This window comes from Genypterus blacodes, unplaced genomic scaffold (assembly GCF_046128005.1).
Source record: "Genypterus blacodes isolate CSIRO-AG114 ecotype Tasmania unplaced genomic scaffold, CSIRO-AGI_Gbla_v1 ptg000154l_1, whole genome shotgun sequence".
NCBI classification, from domain to species: Eukaryota; Metazoa; Chordata; class Actinopteri; order Ophidiiformes; family Ophidiidae; genus Genypterus; species Genypterus blacodes.
Window position 1 is genome coordinate 791,125 of NW_027466956.1, and position 22,551 is coordinate 813,675.

Genomic DNA, 22,551 nt, shown 5'->3' on the forward strand with positions numbered 1-22,551 from the left:
TCGGTGTAATGCGAAGAGAATGACGGAGACGGAACCTGTGATTCCAAACAAAATAATTGGCAATCCAATTATAAGAATCAACCAATCAGAGACTAAATTATCACTAGCAACAAATACATTTATCTTATGGAGTCAGATAAACGAGAAGATTTAATTATGTCTGAATAACTTCAAAGCGCCGATAGGAGCCCAAACCACGCCTCCTCGCCATATCCGGATACCATAGTTGGACCGGAAGAAGGGAACCCATCCGGGTTTACAGAACCAACCAACCACCACCTCCAACAGAGAGGGAAATAGCTGATAAGAAACAGATAAGCTGATATGAAACAGTGGGAGACAACTAACGGGCGGGGTCAGGAACTTTCCTGATGTTGTCGGCCCATTAAGCCCTCTGAGACATAAATTGGGCTATAAAATAAAATGGACTTGACACTACAAACATTAAGGCAGCCTTTAAGTATGTGCTCTCACAATGAATAATAACATAACATCTCATCCAGTGCCTGTAGTATGAAGTGACATGAAGGTTTTAGTCAGCAAAGTTTCTGAAGTCTGATTTTTCAATGTCATGAAGCTGAGTCATTTCTGATCGGCACAGTAACTTGTGCTCTACTGCATAGCATATGTTCGAGCTTAGTCAGGCTGAAATATAAAGCACCGCCTCTTGATCAATCACCTCATTTGGTTGAGTGAGTTGTGGGAACTGATGCTTGCGTGAACTGATCCTGTGATGCGCCTATTCATTGTGTTCTGTAAAGTGACTTGCATGTAAAGGTCCATGAGCAGTAGTTATGTTTGATCATTGTTACATTTGATCGTCAATAATTTAAAAACATATTTCATATTGACATAACATTCTCACTGTTCTGATTAGTAGATGTAATGAAAACAATTGTGTATGCAGAAAAATCCAACAAACCATCTTGTCTTAATTCATTGGTTCTCAGAATGACACATTTTTCATTTGGTAATTTCTGAGAAAAATAAACATTAATCATCATAAATATAGTATATAAAGTTATGTTGCTTTTGGTCAGCAGGATTGGAAGTGTATAACAAAGCCATTCGGGAGTTGTATGCAAAGCAGTGGCCCTCATCTACATCTACAAAACATACTCATTTAGCATTTTATCCATATCATTAACATCAGCAATAGCAATTGTGAAATGTATTAAAAATGAATTATAGTTAATTTTGTTTTTGCTATTTATTATCGGGCAGTAAAGAGAAGTAAAGAACGCATGGTGGTGTATTTACATAAATGTGTTCCAGTGTCTTTTTTGGTGCCATCTTATGAAATCATTTGAGGAAAAGGGCACATGCAGCAGTTTGACAACAGAAAACAATCATAGCGACCACAAAAACAAGGAGAGAGAGACGACACGGCAGCATTCAATGTCACCGCAACCGCCAATATGAGTTCACATACAACACAAATGTGGATCAAACATATAGCCTAAATGCAGGGATGTGGCGTCAAGGGTCAAAGATACATTATGGAGATAGATCCAATAGAAATGCATGCAGAGGAGTGACTAGAAAAAGAATCATTTTGCCAGACCATGCAAGCATTGGCTGCATAGGAGATAGATACAAGTAGAAATTGTGGCTTTTCTGTTTTTTTGTTGTTGTTGTTTGAAATGTTTCATTTAGCAATACTTTGGTTGGAAGAAGTGAATAGAGAAATGCAGCCCAAAAGTTAATATAATATAATCCTATGATTAGTTATCAAGACCTAAAAGGGTTGATGTTTTTTCATGTTTTACAGCTTTGAGGAAAGAAATTTGAGTAATATAAAATTACTTTTTGTCCACCAAAACTTCATGCCACACATGCAGCAACTATATGAACGTCATTTTATTTTAGAACTGGCACATAGAGAAGAATGATGCTCAGAAACTAAACATTCCTCCACTTCACTCATGCTGAACAAGAAAACATAGGAAGTAGTATTGTCTTCCAAAACAAGGCAACAAAAATACGTGAACTCAGCGGACCATGATGCACACATGTCAGTGTCATAGCATAAAAGGTGTTAGAATGGTGTAAATTTCTGTGTAAACATTATTGGATGACAGGGGCCCTGCCTCTCGCTTACATCATGAAACCCAAGTGTCAGGCTGCATGGCACACCCCATGAAAACCTCACACACACTTTGGAGAAATTTGGAATGACCTTTAACCTGCTGCCAGTCAAAAAGCATCACAATTCTCACCTATTATGTCTCTGATTGTTTTTTGTGATTAATTTATATGGAAAGTGTTGATATTCATTAGATTTTTCAAAATTATAAATTGAGGTGTTTTAAATAAATACTCAGTTTGACTTTATGAGATGGAAAGAAGACTTTTAGGTTCAAGTTTAGGAAAGTCCTCTGGAAAGTCTTTTCAATGAGAACAACTTTTTTTCATGCCTGGAATAGTTCTTGTGTACAATAATCTAATATTATCAGCAGTTTGATATGTTGGACATGGTCGGAAATCTGCATCACTACTTTCCAGCAAAATGTCTTAAAATTTCCATTGTGTTGTGTAAGTGTGGACACCTGTGGACATGTGTGTATCTGTCCTGTCAGTGTAGATTCACGTTGTCACTGTGGCACTATTGTGTCAGTTTGCTACAGAGACATGATAGCCAATGGATGAACTATGGATATTCTAAAATGATAAAGAAAAACTGAACTCATGCCAATATTTTAGCATTTTAGAGTTTTAAACCTTGGAGACATAGTGTTCACTTAGAAGCAAAAGATGTGAGAAAAACAAAAAAAACTGAACAACTACACAAAAATTGGTATCTGTTCTCCATTATACTGTATGTATCAACAAGAATGGAAGCCTGTAAACATGGAGAAACAAAATATGTGGATGTGCTTTGTACAACACACTGAATGTTCACTGAAAGGAATTTTTGATGACATAACTGGTCAAAATGTATCATGTCAAAATTCAAATCAGAGCAGTGAAGGCCAGTAGCTGGACTTAAACACAGTGCGATACATTTTCAAGCATCAATGCAGTGAACGTGTATCACCATCAAACAAATTTTGCAATTTTGGAAACAAAGTAAACAAAGTAAACTAATTTTGCGAATTCATGATGACTAACTGTCATTCCTTTCTTTATGAGGCATTTGCATAAATGTTGGGTACCATGTTAACCACTTCAAAAGACCCAATGGGAAAGTGAAGCTTCTTATGCTAACAGCGTTTTATGTTTCTGTTTCAGCTCATGATACACTCAACAATATGTCTTATTTCAGCTCGGTTTAGCCTGTACTGTAACTTCATAATGTGACCTTGACCCTGACCCTGACCAACTGGGTAATGTGGAATGCAGCTCACTGTTACTGTCTGTTTGATGAAGTTACACTCTGTATAACCATGGGGGGTGGGGGTGATGCTTTGAGGATACTAGGATCCTCAGTTGCAGATGAGTGACACCACAAGAAAGCAAGCAAATGCAAACTAACCTAGCCCACCTGCATGGCCTGTCTCGCATTCCTCCAGGTCTTCGTCATCGCTCGAACACTCTGCAGACGACACTATGTCATCTGTTGTGTGCTTCATTATGGTCGTCAGCGATCACATGGCCACACATACAAACGCACCACATACATGCAGCAAAAATGCAGCAAATACACCCAAACGCAAACAGATTCATCAGCAACAGACCACACAGGACACAAAGGGGAGAAAAAGAACAAGTTATTTACATTTAAGAATCATTACACATGACATTTACTCTTTACTTAACCCCCCGTCCACCCCTCACCCCCACACAGCAATACAACAATTTAATGACTGTTTTTTAAAAGGTTAAAGAGGACAAAGTTGCAGTGTAGAAAATACAGTATTACATTGCTATACATTTCCAGAAGCTGAGAAGAATGCCTTAAGTAGCATAGCATGTTTACTCTGTTTTACCCTGAAATAAGTCTTACCTCATTGAGCAATAATAAAGTCAGTGGACTATAGAAATGTCTCAATCACATTGTGATTACTAGAAGGTATATGAGGATACCACATATGGCAAGTGAAGGCTACGCTAATGGCTGGTGTGAGCTATTGACTCTCTCTTTAGCAAAATAAATATCACCATGGTGGCTACAGTGGGTTCGGTGGCACTTTATTCATGGTAAGTCACAAGTTTGGGAAAAATACTTTTGGACCATCTTTTTGTGGCTGACACCACCGAAGTGGGCTGGTACTAAGTTGTGTTGGTGCCCAGATGTACACGCTCATGAGGAATTGATTGAGTCACGACAAACTGGGGGATCGCTCATATGATAAAACTGGTGACCTTGTTGAAAAAACACTTTCACCTGAAGCTGAGTGAAATAATAGATGGAAATGAGTAGGAAATGTAATTTAAGATGTTGACAACTTGAAAAAAGCGTGATGGCATATGTAGCAGAGCTGAGGAAGCTCGAGCAGGACAGAATACAGAGAAGACTGCTGTCGGAGGATGGTAAGGGGGGACTTTCACGCCAACATGTAGTTCTCAAATAGGTGTAATGATGAGAGTAAATGGCAGGTAGTGTTCCATTTACTCTCATTGTTAGAGTTGGAGATATGAAGCACAGAGCATCCGCACACACACACACAACACAGAGCCGAAGCCAGCACAGAAGACACAATGGAACAATACTTAACAGGGATGTAAAGAAAGGCAGAGAGAGACGGAGATAATGACAAAGACAAAAGTATCCCGAAAGCCAAGACGAGGAAATATGACGAATCATATGTAAGCGCTTGGCTTCACTGTGACAGCGGTGGGAGACGAGGAAAGACCAGTGTGTTTATTGTGTCTAAAAATGTTGGCAGCGGACAGTATGAAGCCAAATAAATTAAGGCGTCACTTGAACACCTCACACCCCAACCACGCTGATAAGCCGCTTGAGTTTTTTCAGCGAAAACGTGCCGAATATGGCCAACAAACATCCCGCTTCGTGAATGCTACTTCGGTGAACCAGCGAGCACTGTTAGCATCATATAAGGTGGCATACCAAATTGCTCAGTGCAAAAAAACCCACACCATAGCAGAGGAGCTCATACTTCCTGCAGCAGTAGAGATGGTCTCTGTCATGCTGGATGACGCAAGTGCCGAAAAATTAAAAAAACTATCCCCCTGTCCAATGACACGATCGCCAGACGTATGACATTGCTGACGATCTTCAAGAACAGCTGGTGGATTAACTCAAAGACAAACGTTTTGCCTTACAATTCGATGAAGCGACTGACGGCAACAAAGACGGCTTGTTTATTTATATTCATTTGAGAACCTGCAGGAATTTGTTGAAACTACTGACTATGATCCCACCTCAGTGATTCCATGTATTAAGCAGCATATTTCATCACTGAAGGGATTCTTTAAAAAGTACTTCCCTGCAAACAGTTCCAAGTATGACTGGGTGAGAGACCCTTTCAATGCACCAGCTCCCACTGGTTTCAGTTCTGCAGAGGAGGACCAGTTCATTGACATGACGTCTGACTCCACATTGAACTGAGGTTCACATCGCAGACACTGAGTGAATTCTGGCTGAGTGCAGAGAGGCAGTATTTATTCATTTTATTGAAGTTTAATTTTAGGATCAAAAGGCTCAATTAGTTGGTTAATGTGTTGCTGTTGAAAATGTTTGGTATAGTATAGTAAAATAGTTTGCACTTTAAATCTTTTCTGGTTCACACTAAAAAAGAAGGTTAATAAAGTTATTCTTTGTTGTAAGTGGATCTATTTCTTTTTTCTTTTTTAGTTTTCCTTAATGTTAATAAGGATACAATGTTATGCAGAGGTGTAATGGTAACAATTTTATAGACAAATTATACTGTTAATCGTCGTGGCAGAGGGTGGGGGGGCACAAATCTTTTTCTTCTTCCTAGAAGGGGCTCGACAGTAAACAATTGAGAAGCACTGCCCTAGATACTGTTTAAAGAGGAGCTAAGCATGTTGAAAGGCTTCACAGCAAAGATACATGTCGCCAGTGATGCTAAACCCTACTTTTATAAAATCATGTCAGTTCCTTTTGCAATAAAAAAGAAGAAGAAGAGCTGGAGTTTGAGAGGCTCTTACATGAGAAGATTATAGAGCCAGTGGAATTCTCAGAATGAGCGGCACCCATTGCTCAAGTGAAAAAAGTGTAGGAGACCCCAGCACAAAACTCAGTGACTGAGCTCAAAGCCTATCTGGGACTGTTGAACATGTTCAATAAGTTCCTACCAAACTTATTACAACATTACTCGCACCATTGGACAAACTCCTGAGGCAGGATGAACCGTGGTCAGTAGCAAGAAGTGGCCTTTCCAGTCTAAATACCTTTTGCAACCCAGTACTATAATAGTGCACTATGATGAAAAGAAAGACTTTACACTTTCCTGTGATCCTTCTTCATACAGGGTCGGAGCTGTGCTAGCTCACCACTTGCCAGGGGGAGAAACCTGAAGAGTTGGCATCTCACACACTGAACACACAGAAAATAACTATTCCCAACTGTATAAGGAGGGGTTAGCTATCTAGCAGTATTTTCACAAGTATGCAGTATATGTGAGGAGATCTGAGATCCCTACAGACTATAAGCCTTTGATAAGTTTACTTAATGAGATGAAGGCTTTACGCTGAATACGCAAGTCCTTTTATTGGGATAATGCAGCTACATGTATATCCACTGAATGCAGCTACATAAGCTGTAACTATTAACTGTCCAAGGACTACTTTTAGCACACATGGTATCCCTGAAATGATAGTGTCTGATAATGCTCAGTGTATTGATAGTGAACAAACCAAAGAGTTTATGACACCAAATGGAATCACACAGGTCACATCTGCACCCTACCATCCCTCATCTAGTGGGTTAGCTGAGAGAGCAGAGAGCAGTGCAGACCTTCAAAGACATTATGAAGAAGAGCACAGGTGACACTGTGGAATAAAGTTAAGCAGAGCGTTGTTTACTTATAACATCACTCCTAAGGGGAAAACTGGACTGTCACCCTGCTGAGATGATGATGGGTAGAAAGCTGAGGTCTATACTGGATCTTATTCATCCACACTTAAGGAGTCAAAACAGCAAAATACCACGATAGACAAACCATGTTGTGGGAGATTCAGTTTACTTTAAAAACTATGGATTTGGACCAAAGTGGAAACCTGGTCTAGTTCAGGATATAACAGGATATATTGTTTTACTAGGAAATGGTAGTGTTGTCAGGAGACATATGGATCAACTCTTCAACAGACAGAAGAGTCTTACTGAATCCATACTGTATTTCCCACATCAGGAGGAGGCTGCGACACCACCACCAACCAGAGTAGTGCCACAAGTCACAGGTACTATACCTACAGAGGGCGAGGTTCTGCCTAATGTGGAACGTACCAAGGATGGTCTCTTATTCTGCTCTTTCTGTTTTTCCCACAGTGTTGTGCTTTTCCTCTCTTCAATCTACCATCTTAAAGGTAAGATAATGACAATATTTTATTGCTTATACTGGAGTTGGTCCTTAATTTCTTTCTTAATTTCTGTGAACTTCTGTTGGCACTGCCCAATTCAGCTATTATCATTTAATTTATTTTTTGGCAGAATATTTTTCACTGTAGAAAGCATCTGAACCGACATTTAATTTCATCTGCAATCTCAATATGGGCATCTTCATCTCAGCCAGTTCTTCTAGCTTCCTGTTAGCATTTTCCTCTGACAGTCATCTGCCTTCGTTGCCAACTCAGTCGCATGGTCAGATCACCCGAACTCGCTGCCCATTCTTCTCGATTTATTGACAGGGGTGCGCTTCACACCTCCCCTCCCACACATATCTTGACCAATCACGCGAGGCTTTAACAGAAAAAAATTTTACCGAGAAAAAAAAGAGCAAGGGAGGAATGAGACTTGAAAGAGCCTGCTCTTTCAAGTCTCATTCCTTTTATTGAAGAAAGCATCAGACAGAATGAAACATTTTGTTGATTGTTTTTATAGACAGAGAGTTGAAGAAAATGAAAAAGAAAAAAACCACAACAACAATGGGAACACAATTATGTGACACACGTGTGAATTAGGTGAATAAGGAAGCAAAGCAACAGTGACAAAGCACAGCCAGTTATGATGACTTGGCTATATAACCATTAAGTTTTGGTTGACACACACTTGCACACGATCATTTCATCATTTGGCAGTCACAAAATGCATCATGAACACAACAGGTGCTGTGCAAGATGAGAAAGAAAGGGGGAAGAAAAAAAAGGGAAAGAAAAAGGGGGAAACCCCACCAAAATACCAACCGCCTCACCCCACCAGCCACACAACCCCACATTAACAAACCCCACCCTTGTTCACCAATAACAACAAACACATACAGTAAATCAGAATTATATTATATAGTGTTTACATTAACAACCAGTAGTCTGGCAAAACCTGCCAATTTGTAATGTAAGGTAAGATTGCCATTTGTGATAGAACTTAAGTATGTCCCCTCATTGGGTATTTAAATTTCTCAAGTTTAAAAAAAACTTGGTGTAGTTCACTTGGCATTGGGGCAAAGAAAAACTCCCCTTAATGGGATGAAACCTCAAGCAGAACTGTGCTCTAGGAGAGAATGAGAAAGAAGAAAAAGAAGAGGAACGATCCTTTATATTATCCCATAGTTGGGAAATTCAGTTTCAAAAACATGCTGTTACTACATGCAGTTACACACAATGCGGTTACACACGTTTGAAGTTTGCGTCCCAATCTTAAACACACACACATGCACATGACAAAGTTTGGTGCACTAACTCTGTTATTACCGAGAGACACTGCTCACCTAATGTAGAGTTTCTCATGGTAAAATGTCGACCTTATTACCTCCCAAGAGAACTCGCATCAGTCATAGTAACTGCTTTATACACACCACCGGATGCTAATGCTAAGCTTGAATGAAAGAGCTACATGCTAGAGAAAACAAGACACTGGACCATGTTTACTCCAACATAGCTGGAGCCTAAAAGGCTACACCAGTCCCCCACATAGGACAGTCAGACTACCCCTCTCATCTTGCTAATTAGCTTTAGCTAACCACCGTAGCAGGCTAAAGGCTTACTGTTGGTGGGCCACACTCATGTACTCCAGAGGTGGTTATAAAAAGTTGCGATATCGCAATAGCCTACAATATCTACAAAAGATTTTACAGTCCCCGTGATTTATAAGTATCCAGGAGTCGCAACTTGTAGTTTCTCATGAGAGGAAAGCAAGTATATCGGCAGAAAAATACAAACAGAGGAGAGAGCAAGCAGCAAAGCGTCTGCACTGTAAGGAAGCAGACATTCACACATATTCACCAAACCCCATCCCCCACCCCCTCACACACACACACTTGCCAACCCCTCCCACACTGAAAATCTACGTGGTCACCACTGCACTGTTGACTGCAGTTTTACGTTCCCTGGTCTTTTTTTTTTATTATTTGTTTTATTGTACATACTGTAAAAACCAACCTACTGTATATACTGTAAAATTCGTATTTTATAGATTACTTCCTTGCCTTGCACTACTGTATTGCCTTTGCACTACTATATATACTGCTCTTACTGTATATACAGCTCGTACTGTAAATACCCCTCTCTGTCACATACTTAATCATTGTAATATAGTATTTAATCATCTCCTTTGCACTTCTGGTCTATCTGCATTTTGTTGCTTGGACCTGTGACATGCAATGACAATAAAGTTGAATCTAATCAAATTTAATGAGGAGGCACCATAACGCAGCCAGCAGCCAGTGCCCATGGAGCAGTTATGGGGTTTGGTGCCTTGCTCAAGGGTACCTCAGCAGTGCCCCGCAGGCAAACTGGCAACTCTTCAGCTGCCAGCTGCCAATCCACGCTTGGTCGACAGGGGACTCGAACCGGTTCCCAAGCCGAGTCCCCTATAAACTGGGCTTCTGCCGCCCCAATGCAAAAGAAAGAGAGCAAGAGAAAGATAGAGAAAGGATAGCAAGACACACTGAGAAGCACAGCAACAACAACAGCACAAATGTAAATAATGTAAATGTGACGAATGAAAATGCAATCTAGCTCACTGCATCATGGTGAGTCCCCCAGCAATTTAGGCCTATAACAGCATAAATAGGGGCTGGTCCAAGACAAGCCTGGCTGGCTTCAACTATATGTTTTATCAAAAAGGAAAATGTTAAGCTTACTCTTAAATGTAGAGAGAGACCCCCCGATTAATCGAAGATACCAGCAACCACTAGTAAGCCTGCATTCTGGGAGTGCAGCGTTATATTGTCGTAATAGGCTCTTTAAGGTATGATGGAGCCTGACTATTAAGGGCTTTGGAAGTGAGTAGGAGGATTTTAAATTCTATTCTGGACTTTTCAAGAAGCCAGTTCAGCAAAGCTAAAATGGGAGCATTACGATCTATTTTCCTTGCTTTCTTTTCTTCTTTTTTGCGACAAGTTTATTTAACATGAACTGAGTGGGGTCCCAAAAATGGCAATAAATGGGGAGGGTTGTAACTGCATTCCCAGTATGGTAGACATTATTATTATTGAAGTAACCAGACAAGTAATCGTGTAACCTGGGGCAGTGGAAAAACATGTGGCTAAGATTGCAGTGTGGGTTCAAACATACAGTATATCACATGTATCCTCTATCTCTAGTTACATTTCAGGTAGTCTCACCTTGGAGAAGTGACCCTGTGTTAAACCTTAAACAGATGGGTGTGAGATGCGCACAGGACGGAAGTATGAAGTTTGCCTCCAACAAACTCCCACCAGACCAAGTTCATTCTACAAGGTCCCCCTTGTTTTCCAATTGCGTCTTTGACCAAAATCAAAGACGCAATGATACATTTCAGAAACAATCCCTCTGAGTGACGTGTTGAACTTAGGGGGGAAGGAATTTCTGAAGATTGTCTGGTTTGGAGTCAAGAAACCATTTTGAACCTTAATTATGCCATACCAAAAATAATGGAGCGAACAGGGGAACTGGACCAAGGGGAGATGCATTTACAAATTTAAAGTGTTAATCCTAAAATCTTTAAAGTATTGAGTACCAGAGGGTTTTTGGAGATCCTGGTTGGGCGAGAGGAGCGTAATATTGCAGTAACAGCAAGATTGAGCCTGCACCCAGCTATATGAGGGGAATCATTCCAGTGGTGTAATTAATGAATGTGTATTGCCCAGTAATAGGTGGAGAAATCTCGGTAAAACATTCATTTTAATATTAATCTTTCCAATTTGAGAGAGAGGCAAATAGTTCCATCTCTAAAAGTCAGACAGACAGTGATGAGGGTGGTAAAGTTGGCAGACTTTTGCACCATGTGGTGACCGAACCAGAATTCCATCTGAATCCATCAGCTATAGCACCCTTGGGTGTTTAACCAGAGAATTTCATCTATACAGATTTTGAGCTATAGCAACCTCTGATGGTTAACCAGATTATTGAATCCGAAATATTTTTCGAGCACAGTACCATCATGTCATTGCAACTGGAAACATTTACTGCACCATCTTGTGGTTTACTTGAGCAATTCAACTTGATTTGTAAAGCATTGTGAGCTGTTTCACTACATACTTTAGACCAAACATCTATACTTGTAAGATCTTAAAGTTATCACACTGTTGTTAGCTAATGTACATGATCTTTTTCCAAGATATTAAATCCAGTTTATAGCTACATAAATAATTTCAAAATTAGATTTTTGATTTTCAAAAAATAGTTCTTGTCTTACTTTGACACATTACAAAGTGCTTGATTGTTTATGAAATCTACTTTGATTTTGTTCACATTTCAATTAAGGATGATTACACTTAATACAGTTTTCAAAATCACCATTTTCTCCTTCCTTATCATTCATTAATCAGAAATTGGCTGTGCCCTATTTGATCATCAAAACACTTTTGTTATTTGGACTGTGTACAGAAAGTTGAGCTCATTATCCAAGTCAATCAACACTAATCCAACTTCTCAGGGAGTCTCCTCCCTTTTATGGAAAATATAGATTCAGCATTGCTGGATATGACCGATGAGTTTACTACCCTACCTGACACAAATCCAAAGAAACCAAGCCCAAAGAGCTTGATGGATTATTGTCAGAACTGGCCAATCTCTGACGCGGAGCGGAAAGACAATGCTAAAATGCTAAGAAGCAAGGCCATTGTTGTTGCTGCAAAACTAAAACACAGGCTCAAAGGCCTCAAAAAGCAACTTGAGGAGACAAAACAGCCGTAAGCTGTTGAGCGGGAACACATCAAGGCATTACGAGCTCAGTTCCACACAAAAGATGACAATAAAAAACTGTCAAACAATGACAAAAAAGCTGAGTTACAAAATTGAATGCAGAACTAGAGCAAGTCCTCCACAGTTGCGGATAAGAGTTGGTTAAGAGAAAAAGTTACCTGAAAGAAGGAAATTAATGTCTTAACTGTAGAAGTAACCATGTTATAGAAGTGACAGATGAAATTGCAGATTTCAAAATCAAGCTAGAAACTATAACAGAGTTAGGGAAGTTGACCAAATACACATGCAACAAATGCAGCAACAACTAAAAGATGCCAGGGACAGTACTGGAGAGTTCTGCCAGGAAAAAAAGAAATTAGAAGAAAAAAAGGAGCTCCTTCTTTACCTCTGGGCAAAAGTCCCCAAGAAGGGAGGAGACAGGTAAAACCATTGGAACTTCCTGGAAGGCTTACCTTCAACCTGCCAAAGTCCCTGCTGCTTGACTTCTACGAGCAAGATACTACTTGATCAAAGCAGAGAAACAGTGCCCCCGCAATCTCACCCAATGCCTGGTGTTTATTTTTTCGGGCACACTGACAGAGATCTAGATAAAATTGCAATTTGCTACAAGTCTACGACAAAATCTACCTGATCGTGGTAACGGCTAGTCACAAGGTCAGCAGTTTCATTGAGCGTCAGCCATGCCATTTCAAATAATACTATGAACTGCTCCGTTGGGCAATAACAGAGGAGTTATCAGACTGCATATTTCAGCCAGGTCTAACCACTGCTTTGACAGTTAAATATGGGAGACAGGCATCCTCACAACAATATTTTTACAGAGGTTCCTCCAAGCCTATGTCGGTACTAGGAATGAACCTGAAATGGGAGAGGATGTCCATTTAAAGTCCTTGTTCCACATACAACCAGTCACCATCTCTGGATCATGCCATGATGAAACAGTCAGAACCTGACATCTTCAATATTGAAGTCCTTGTCAAACCAGGTTCCCACGTAATCAGTAAGAAAACTGACAAGCTCGCAACAACAGAGAGTTCAGAAACTCTTCCCTCAGGGGCAGAACACCCCAAGATCCATCTCAACAGAGAACACATGATGCAGGAACACAATAACAGACAAACCAGCCAATATAATAATAACACCAACAGTTAGACTAAGACACCAGGCAAGGAAGACCTAGAAGTTCTTGAATGTGTCATCAAAAGCATGTGCGGAAAGGAAAAAGAGATAGCTGACTTTGTCTGTACTGACAACTCCTTTGGACCCTAAGCCCTATCCTCCAGAGCCGACGAGGCTCCAAATAGCACAGCCTGACCTATCGGATTAATACAGCAATCCCTTTGCTCGAGTTGCCTCGAGAGTGGCACCAGAAAGACAGTGGCAGCTTTGTTTAATAATAAACAAAGTAGCAGCAGCTCCTGCTCACGTTGAGCTTTTTGTTATTGAAACTTTTTAAAACTTTATTTAACTTTACTTTAAAATTGTAAATACTATTTTTCACTTAGTTTCAACATGTACACGGTAATGCTGACGCTCCCACTGCCATTTTTACTACTTTTGCTGACGATCGTCCCTGGAGATCCTGTGCGTAACCAGGGATAAACTGTTAGCATCCCATCTGGGTGCAGGTTTGCCGACCTTTACCCATCTCTCTTCCTCAAACCACTGAAGCTCAGTGTTATGCTCTTGAAACGAAAAATTGGCATCCAATGCACCATGTAATCAACACAACCAGGATGATAAAGTGTCAGGAATGACACCCAACTTTTGTCTGCATTGCCTTCACGAGATCTGTTGCCTCAATGAGACAAAGGACTCAAGGATCTGATCGACACTTTGTCCAACAGTGGCATCGCTGATGACAGTTCCTTGCAGCTGGATAATTTTTCCCCGTCCTCCCATTCTTGTGGTCTGTGCCGTTGCATGGCAACCGTTACTGCATCTCCTGGCACCTCTGGTCTGCCTGCCTTCTCGGTCAAGCCCTGTTTCTCTGACTCTAACCTTGTGTCACTCCAGGCTCTTGATCCTGCTGTTCATACTTTGCTCCTCTACAGGGCTGATGCATGGCCCATTACATACTCGCATCGGACCTGAAGTCCATTCCCGCTTTGAGACACCTACAGTATACAATGTCTATGTCGTTCTTTGCGCAGAGTCAATGGCCATCTGAAGTATGTCTCTCATGCCCTCATTTCTCCTGCGTTTCTGGCGCCCCAGTGCCACAGGGGGTGATGCTGATCCATGACTCTCCATGCACAAGACATAGAGGAGTCAAAGTAACCACAAACAAAGAAGGGTTCCTTCCCTTTTAAGATGATGATGAGTAGACAGATGACTCTTTCACCACACTACACTGCACTACATCTGTTCTATAGGGCAGGCAAAGCCAACATCGCAATAGCATATACAGTACTACAGTACAGTGACAGTATATGACAGACTTACATACAACATACACCTGAAAATTCTTGCCTTTGCGTAAAAGTGTCAAGATCTATGATAATCAAAAGACATCTCAGGACCAAGTCCAAGTGGGGAACAAACTGTGGTAATACACCCTTACCGAACCAATTGGAAAAAACATTTGCAGTGATGGAAGACTTGCTCACTGGACAGGTCTGTACGCGGTCACATGCAAACTCACCAGCTGTGTACCAGATGTTGACAAGGGTAAGTAAGAAGCAGTTTGCAAATAGATCCATCGCAACCAGATCAAACCACACAAAAAACCCATGGGGCTTGTTGGAGGCACCACTGTCCCATTTAAGTCGTAAAGGTAAAGTCATATCGAGGTATCCAAGGATACCAGCAGCTATTGATCAAGGAAATAAAACTTTGCGCTGTTAGTGGTACATTAAATACAAACTGCATAGACAGAGCCTAACCTGAGAAGAAAAGCCTTCCTCTGTTCACCAACCCAGCTGTATCTGTCAAGCCATGATACGGTGCCCATGGGCAGTTGTGGGGATTCGGTGTCTAGCTCAAGGGCACCTCAGCATTGCGCTGTCCAGCTGCCAGTCCACTTTCTTGGTCCATACCGGACCCCAAAAGTAATGTTTTAGGCATTTAACCTGCAACCCATGTGGGACTTCAACCCAAAATCCTCAGCTACATGTGGTAGTTGTGTAGTTACATGTGGGGGTTAACATAATGCCCAAGGCTTCCAAATCAAGCCAAATCTTCACCTTGTGCCTAACTATCTAACAAAAGATTATCCTGTTAACTTGAAATGCCATTATCTTGCAACTGGCCCCATGCCATGGTTGGTCAGGATGCTTTGACTCCTTCATACTTGCTTGCAAGTCTAGTTTCTACTTTGTTTGTTCCTTGTTTATGCATACTATCTGAGTGTAAGTTACTAATAATTATTTTATTTATGTTTCAATTGGTTCTAAACTGTATAACTGCATGTTTATTACTATGTCTGATTCTGACTTCTATAAAGATACTTATACTAATAAATATATTAACTTCGAGAGATTCTAGTTTGGATTATTTAACATTCCCTATACTCATTTTATAATGTGTAATTCAATCCCTATAGTTGTATTTGTAAATTCAGTGAAGTAAAGTGAATTAAGTGCATCAACCTCTAAAACTAAATGCGAAAAAATTCCCTAAATAATTCTAATCAACCAAAGACCACAGATTTTTTCTTAATTCCTGAAAATACAGGGTTTTAACCAGACATTATACACATAAGGTATGGTGAAAGGTGAGCCGGATGGTACAAAGGAGGACAGCTGAGAAACACTGTCGTAAATAGGCCTTTCAGCTGGAACCTAATTGAATACACAGTGACTGCTAAACAGCTGGACGGAGGATATCGAGCTAAATCAATCAAATCCAAACAAATGAAGACATGAGAACACCTGCTGCAACAACAGCCATGCCTTTTCCAAAGACTCCTGTGATCACTTGCTTAAGAAATTCCCTGACATGCCCACCGAGCATTCACCTTTGACTGCACTGTATAAACAATGTTAAGGCTGTTATGGCTTGGTTTGTCCATGTCCTAATTTACATAATGTTTCAGGGCTATATGGTAATTTATGAAGGAAGAGACGCAATTTGTATATGCAGACCACTGTAGATCTGAAACATTTCATCTAGGAAGAAAGGGCTATCTAAGGACAGAAGTTTGTCCACAAGGAAAAGTGAGATTTTATTTGCATGCCCTCCGTTATTGCGCCAGTTTATAAATTCTTCATATTAATACTCACTAGTAATACTAAAAATATTAAAGCGGTCTGCTCCATTTTCCCAGGTCTTGCCTTTTCCTCACTGCAATTTGGCCTTTTCTGATTTGAATATTAAATGTTTACAGATGTGTTCATCAGAGTAGTGTTGTGTGTAGTGTAGTGTATGTTATACGATTGCTAACACATTGCTTCTTTGTCAAATTATTAATCACCTATTAATAACTCCTGAAAAATTAAAATTCATTGTATTTTGTGACTTTAACAACGAAGTACATGTATATGGTAGCATTCAGAAATGTCTAGGGGCAGGCACTGATAAAATCAGGAACATGTTTACTGTACTTTCTGCATGAAACAATGAGATCATTTTGATTCAGTCCAGGTGCTGGTCATCAGGTTAACAGTAACGTTAATGTTCCAAACATGAAACATGCTAATGTGCACAGGCAGTCTCTAAGTGTTACTAGCCGGACTGGCATAAGCTACTGACGGAATCGCCATGGATGCAGGAAAGCATATTTCATGCCATTGATGGTCTGGTCACTGTGCGGCTCTTTGAAATAGTGTTGGGTTTTGTTGTGGCTGTTTGAGCTGGACTGGTTAGCCACCCCTGACCTAGATCAATATGTCCATTAAGATTGTACTCTCATAGAGGGAGTGCCTCATAATAAACGATAAAAAAGGCTAGTAACCAGCATTGATGAATGAGGGAATGTGGATTCTTGAGGCATTTGCCCGTAATGACAAATCTGGCACTGTGCTTTATGAATTACTCCAGTGACTCACCAGAGGTGTTCTCCTGGGCAATATTGAACATAAGGATTAAAGGTCGAGCAAGACACATAAAAGTCAGAGACTTTACACAGTTTTGTTTTCTTACAGTTTCCAAAATATGTCCTCTAAATTATTCTGATTGTGTTTTTAAGCTTGGTTGACAGTAAATTGATTAATCTCACTACCAATTCACTCCCATACTTCATTGTTTGTTTGTTTTTTACTTCTACTTCTACTTCATTCTAAAAGTGCAGCAATTATTAAGGCCTCCATACCTGTACCGTGGAAGATGAACGATGCTTCCGTGTAGTGGTGGTGGACATTGAGGTGGTCGTCTCGATGAAGGTTGTGGACATCTCTGGAGGCATGGCAGTGGACCTGGCTGAACCTGCCACATTTGGCACATCCCCCACCAGCCTCACACTACCATTAATCTTCATGTTGGAGTTTCCCTCTGCAGCCATATTCAGGACCTTCAGACCATTGTAGTAGAGGCCAGACAACTGACCCTGAAACGGTCTGCTACGATCGCTGCCACCAATAGAGATCGAGGCTTGGGTGTTGAATATTGTTAGCTGCCGGCCTTTTAAGGAAAGATTCACAGGTATTATTTTTAAACTTGACCTTATTTACATTTCATTTGCAAAGAGTGACAGGTATTATTTCAATACTTCAGTATTCAGAAATCAGTCAACTGCAGTCAGTGTTCTGGACATAGATAATACATACATAGATAATATCTGGATACAGGACTCCTACATTAATTTAATTTAATTCTAAATCTAAAAGGTTTGTGATATGCAAAAGTAAATTCCATTAAATCAGATTGTTTAGGAGATACAGGCAGCACTTTGAGGGTTTTTGCGCACCAGCACTTCTCATAAGTCCCCATAACCTTTTCCACTGAGCACTCTGTGTAATGTAATTGCCATAAATAAGTATAGCTGAACTACATTTCCCATAGTGCCCATCTGAGCCAGGTTGGCTTGTGCTTTCCCAATGAATATAATTTTCACATTCTTCTTTTGGTGAGGGGTACTGTCAGGATCATGACCTCGCTGTAATGTTGTTTTGGCTCTTACGTTTAGAGAATGTGGTCTTATTGGTCTTGGGCACATTAAAACAAGCATCTCTGACGCTGGACATATACTGTATGGTTTAACCATGATTTCCCCCCAAATTTGCAATGGTCTACTTATTTCAAATATACAAATATTCATTTCAAATTTCAGCTAAATCTTAATGTGTGAGGGCATAGCATTGTCTTGAGAAATTGCTTGATACAGACAGAGCACTAATATTTGGACTCTTTTTTTCCCCAGATCTAATTTGCGTTTCTTATTTTCGCTTCTTTTCAAGGTCAAACTTTCTGGGATTGTTGTCTTGTTCGGGGTGCAGCCCACTGCATAACAATATTTTGGGATTTCTGTGCTGTTATCTATTCAAGTCAAGTCAAAAAGTCAATGGAAGGGAACATTTTGCTACCGGTATTGTGATAGTACGATCAAGCTGAACCCTCAGCAGTAGTCTCAACTGTTTATTTTCAGGGGGAGCTTCTAGGAAGACACCAGATGTCATCCATTTTGCTGTCCATTTAGGACCTTACTGTGAACTGTGGGAAAATTCCTGGCTATGGGCTCGGCCAGTCACGTCTTCCCATACTGCTCTTGTACTGTACCAATTACCCTGATACCTCCCGTGTTCCTCCCAAATAACTCAACCTCTGGGCGATTTCAAATAAGGTTCAGGGCCGTGCCATCTGATTGCTTCTGGGTACTTCTCTAATCCTTCTACGGCCCTGAGCTCTGAGCTATGGAAAGTTACATCACTAAATTTCTCAGTGCGAGCATCGTCAAATGTTCTTTCTCTCCTGTGGGAGCCAGTTTTTTTGTGGAGAAGAAAGAGAAGTACCTCAGACCCTGCGTAGACTGTTAATGACATTTATTCTAAGAACCTGTACCTACCATCTAGTCAGGGTCTGTGAGGAGAATGAGTGGAAGACTGCACCCAGTGGACATTATGAATAATGAGTCATGGCTTTCATGTTGTCCAATGCCCCGACAGTTTTGCTTTTATTCTAAATCCACAACCATCTCCATTGTCTTCAGAGCTTTAAGCTCCAGATTGTTCTGCCCGCACCAGTTCCCCAGATGAGTCTGAGAGAGATGAGAGAGGTTGGTGTCGTCCTTTGCGAACTTCTAGAGCCGGAGCGACTGATCACTGCACCAGTCGTTGGTGTACAATGAGAAGAGCAGAGGGGAAAGAATGTAGCCTTGAGGGGAACCAGTGCTGATGGTCTGGGATTTAGAGACGTGTATGAAGTCACAGCCTCTGTGTACTCATCCAGACTGTCGGTGTTAGTCCTGACAACATCTCAGTCCGTACAGTTCAAGCACACCTGAAGGTTCTCCAGAGTCTCACTGGTCCACTTATTAGATGTCCTCACAACAGGTTTACACAGTTTCAGTTTCTGCCTGCATGCAGGAATCAGATGGACCACAGCATGGTCTGTGCAGCACGGGGGATGGCGTGGTATGCCCCACTGACTGTAGTGTAGCAGTGATCTACGTAAAGTGTTCTCCTCTCTGGTCAGGCATTTTATAAACTGTCTGTATTTAGGAAACTGAGATGATTGAGATCACTTTTGTTAAAGTCAGCGAGGACAATAACTAAAGGTCCAGGTTGGTCTGCTCCACACATAGTATTTGACGAGTACGCATTGGGGGGGGTTAATCCACAGAGCCAAGTCTTGGTGAAGCAGAAAACTGAAGATGTAGAAAAGTCTCATTGTGCAGTGAATTGCACAGTGAACGCACTATTTCATGTTTCATGTTCTCCCCAAACCCCGTCTGACTGGGTTTTGTAGTGAATCCTTGTCAGGTACGTCATTTCATCTGGGGTCACCTGTTCTGTTGGGATGCCTAGTTCAAGTCCGAGTCCGACATACAAGCGCGCTGGCTTGCTTTCCTCCACTGTTTCACTGCGCAGACAAGGGCAAGCGAACCTTTGGTCAAAACGGCAAGCAAACGGATGACTAAAGTGTCCAGCAATTCCAGAGATGTGCAAATGTGGGAGATAAATCCACTAGTGTTGTTCCCCTGATGTTCAAGAGCTCATCTCTGGTGAAAACAGAGTTAGCCATTGGCCATTAAAACAACACAAAAGCATGTGCTGAACATGACCAAGGACAGGAACAGGACAAGAAACATCACCTGTGTACCTTTTTCTGTTACAAACTCAAATTTCCAGAGGACCATTATGATATAGGGCGCCAGGAGCTGCTGGTTGTCAAGCTGGTGTTGGTGGAATGGTGACACTGGTTGGAGGGGGCTGTTTTGCCTTTTTTGGTTTAGGCAAATCAAAAGAATCTTCAGTACATTCTTACTGCCAAGGATTTGCTTGCCAAGGATTCTCTTGGCTCTAGCCCAGCACCTTTAGTCTCACCCTCTCTCTCTCTCTCTCTCTCTCACTCTCTCTCTCTTTCTTTATATTAGATCATCCACAGTGGACACTTGTTCAACCTCACCTGTCACCCTGGGGCTTTTCATCAGTGGTCCGGGTGGCAGAACATGACCTGAATGGCATGAAGGAGTTTGTGGCCACCTGCCTTACGTGTAACGATCATTTGTCTCTCCATTAGGCCCTTTCTGTGCTCCTTTATCCTCTTCCCATTCGTCATTGTCCTTTGGCTCACATAGTGAGCGAGTTATAAAACCACGGGCACACACATTTGTACGCAATTCCCCCTTCACAGATCGCAACCAATGTGAAAGTTTGCATGCCAAAAAGACCCGCCCACTGCACTCCCACAAATTACTATAAAAGATCAATGCATGTTGAAATGACCTGGTCTTGCTGCGTGATTCAGTTCATTCTGAATTACAAAGTCCAAGACAAAAATAAAAACTTTACATAGCCTTACGCGAGGTAGAGATGATTTTTTTTGGGTGGATTTTGGGGGATAACAAAAAGTAGTTCAGTATTTTTTGACAAATTATTTTTTTAAAGATAATATCTGAAAACATGACAGTAAATATGCGGTTATCAGCCATTTTGGAGACAATTCTCATGGTTAGAGAGGGAAAAACAATAATGATAACTACTATATACTACTACATGGAAATGGGTGAAAGAGAAAACAAAGCATCAGAGTGAAAACCCAGCCAAAGATGACATCAATGGGATCCTGGTAGATTAAATTATTTCAACTGTTATATATAGTTTTAAATAGCTTTTGTTTGGAACGTGGGCTGCTTTGGGTTGGAACATGCTTACACAGAGGTGGTGCAGACTTTTATTATTACTATTAATTACAAAACAACCACAACAGGCCCAAATGTCATGTGTGTTTTTTGCACAGGGCTGGTCATTTTGTGTTCCGGGTTCGGCTGTGTGAGAGTATACATTGCTTTATTGATTAGATTGTCTGCCTTGTGTAGAGACTTTGGATGGAGCCATCCACCAGCAGGGGGCTCTGTACTTAAATTACATCACTGCTGTTATTTTGATAATATCATTGTTGTAAGTTTGATGGATGACATCATTTTTTATTCCAGATTGTCAGGTGATACAGAAAGAGGGGTGCAGTTATAGACATGATTAAGCCCCTCCCGCCATCCACAGAGGGTATTCAACAGCCTCCAAACTGATAGTGCACATAACAATTTCCAGTAAGAAGGAAAAAAATGTAAAGAAAGGAAGTATGAAAGAAAATAAGAAGAAGAAAAAAAGGAAACCCCACCCATAAACCTACCCAACCCAACAGTCACACAACCCACCATTCACACACTCCATCCTGGCCCATTGGCAGTTTCATTGTTTTGAATATTGTTTTCCCAATAAATAATAAAGGAGTGGAGATTGAGGTAAAAATTAATTCATTGATTAAAATAGAAACCCCTTTAGATTTAGAATTTGAGTTGGAGTGGTAGACCTGGCTGATCTAAGAAGTCCGAAGCCTGATGAAAGAAAAATGAATGTAAGAATAGAAGGTCTGAAAATGTTATACACATCGAATGAATTGAGAAGGTTCATGAAGAGTGATTGTTTTGTTCATTGCACATTTCTCTACAGGGAATTGTGGTGCCTGTTTGTCTGTGCACATTTATCCCCATATGCAGGTCTATCCCCCGTTTGTCTCAGGAAGTTAAGGGAGAATCCATATGTATGAACATTTCATTGTTGAAGTCCAAGACTTGCATGCTGGATAGCGATCTGACCCAGGCCTGCGTTAAATTTAGCATCACAAACAGGATTCTGTGATTTGGCCTGGAAAAGGTAAGCAGACTTTCTTTGTATGATTGACTGCTCTGCTGCTTTTGGTGGTGATGCTGGGAAAATAAACTTTCTCTGTAGAGTGAGGAATTGT

The 22,551-nt window shown here is 40.8% G+C and overlaps 1 protein-coding gene across 1 annotated transcript in view; it reads right to left on the bottom strand.

The window, feature by feature from the left end:
* nrxn3a (neurexin 3a) overlaps positions 1-22,551 on the bottom strand; it is a 187,108-nt gene that overhangs the window by 8,792 nt on the left and 155,765 nt on the right. Inside the window, 2 exon segments of the mRNA XM_076166051.1 lie at positions 3,476-3,566; positions 17,459-17,766. Of these exon segments, the coding sequence (XP_076022166.1) occupies positions 3,476-3,566; positions 17,459-17,766 (399 nt within the window).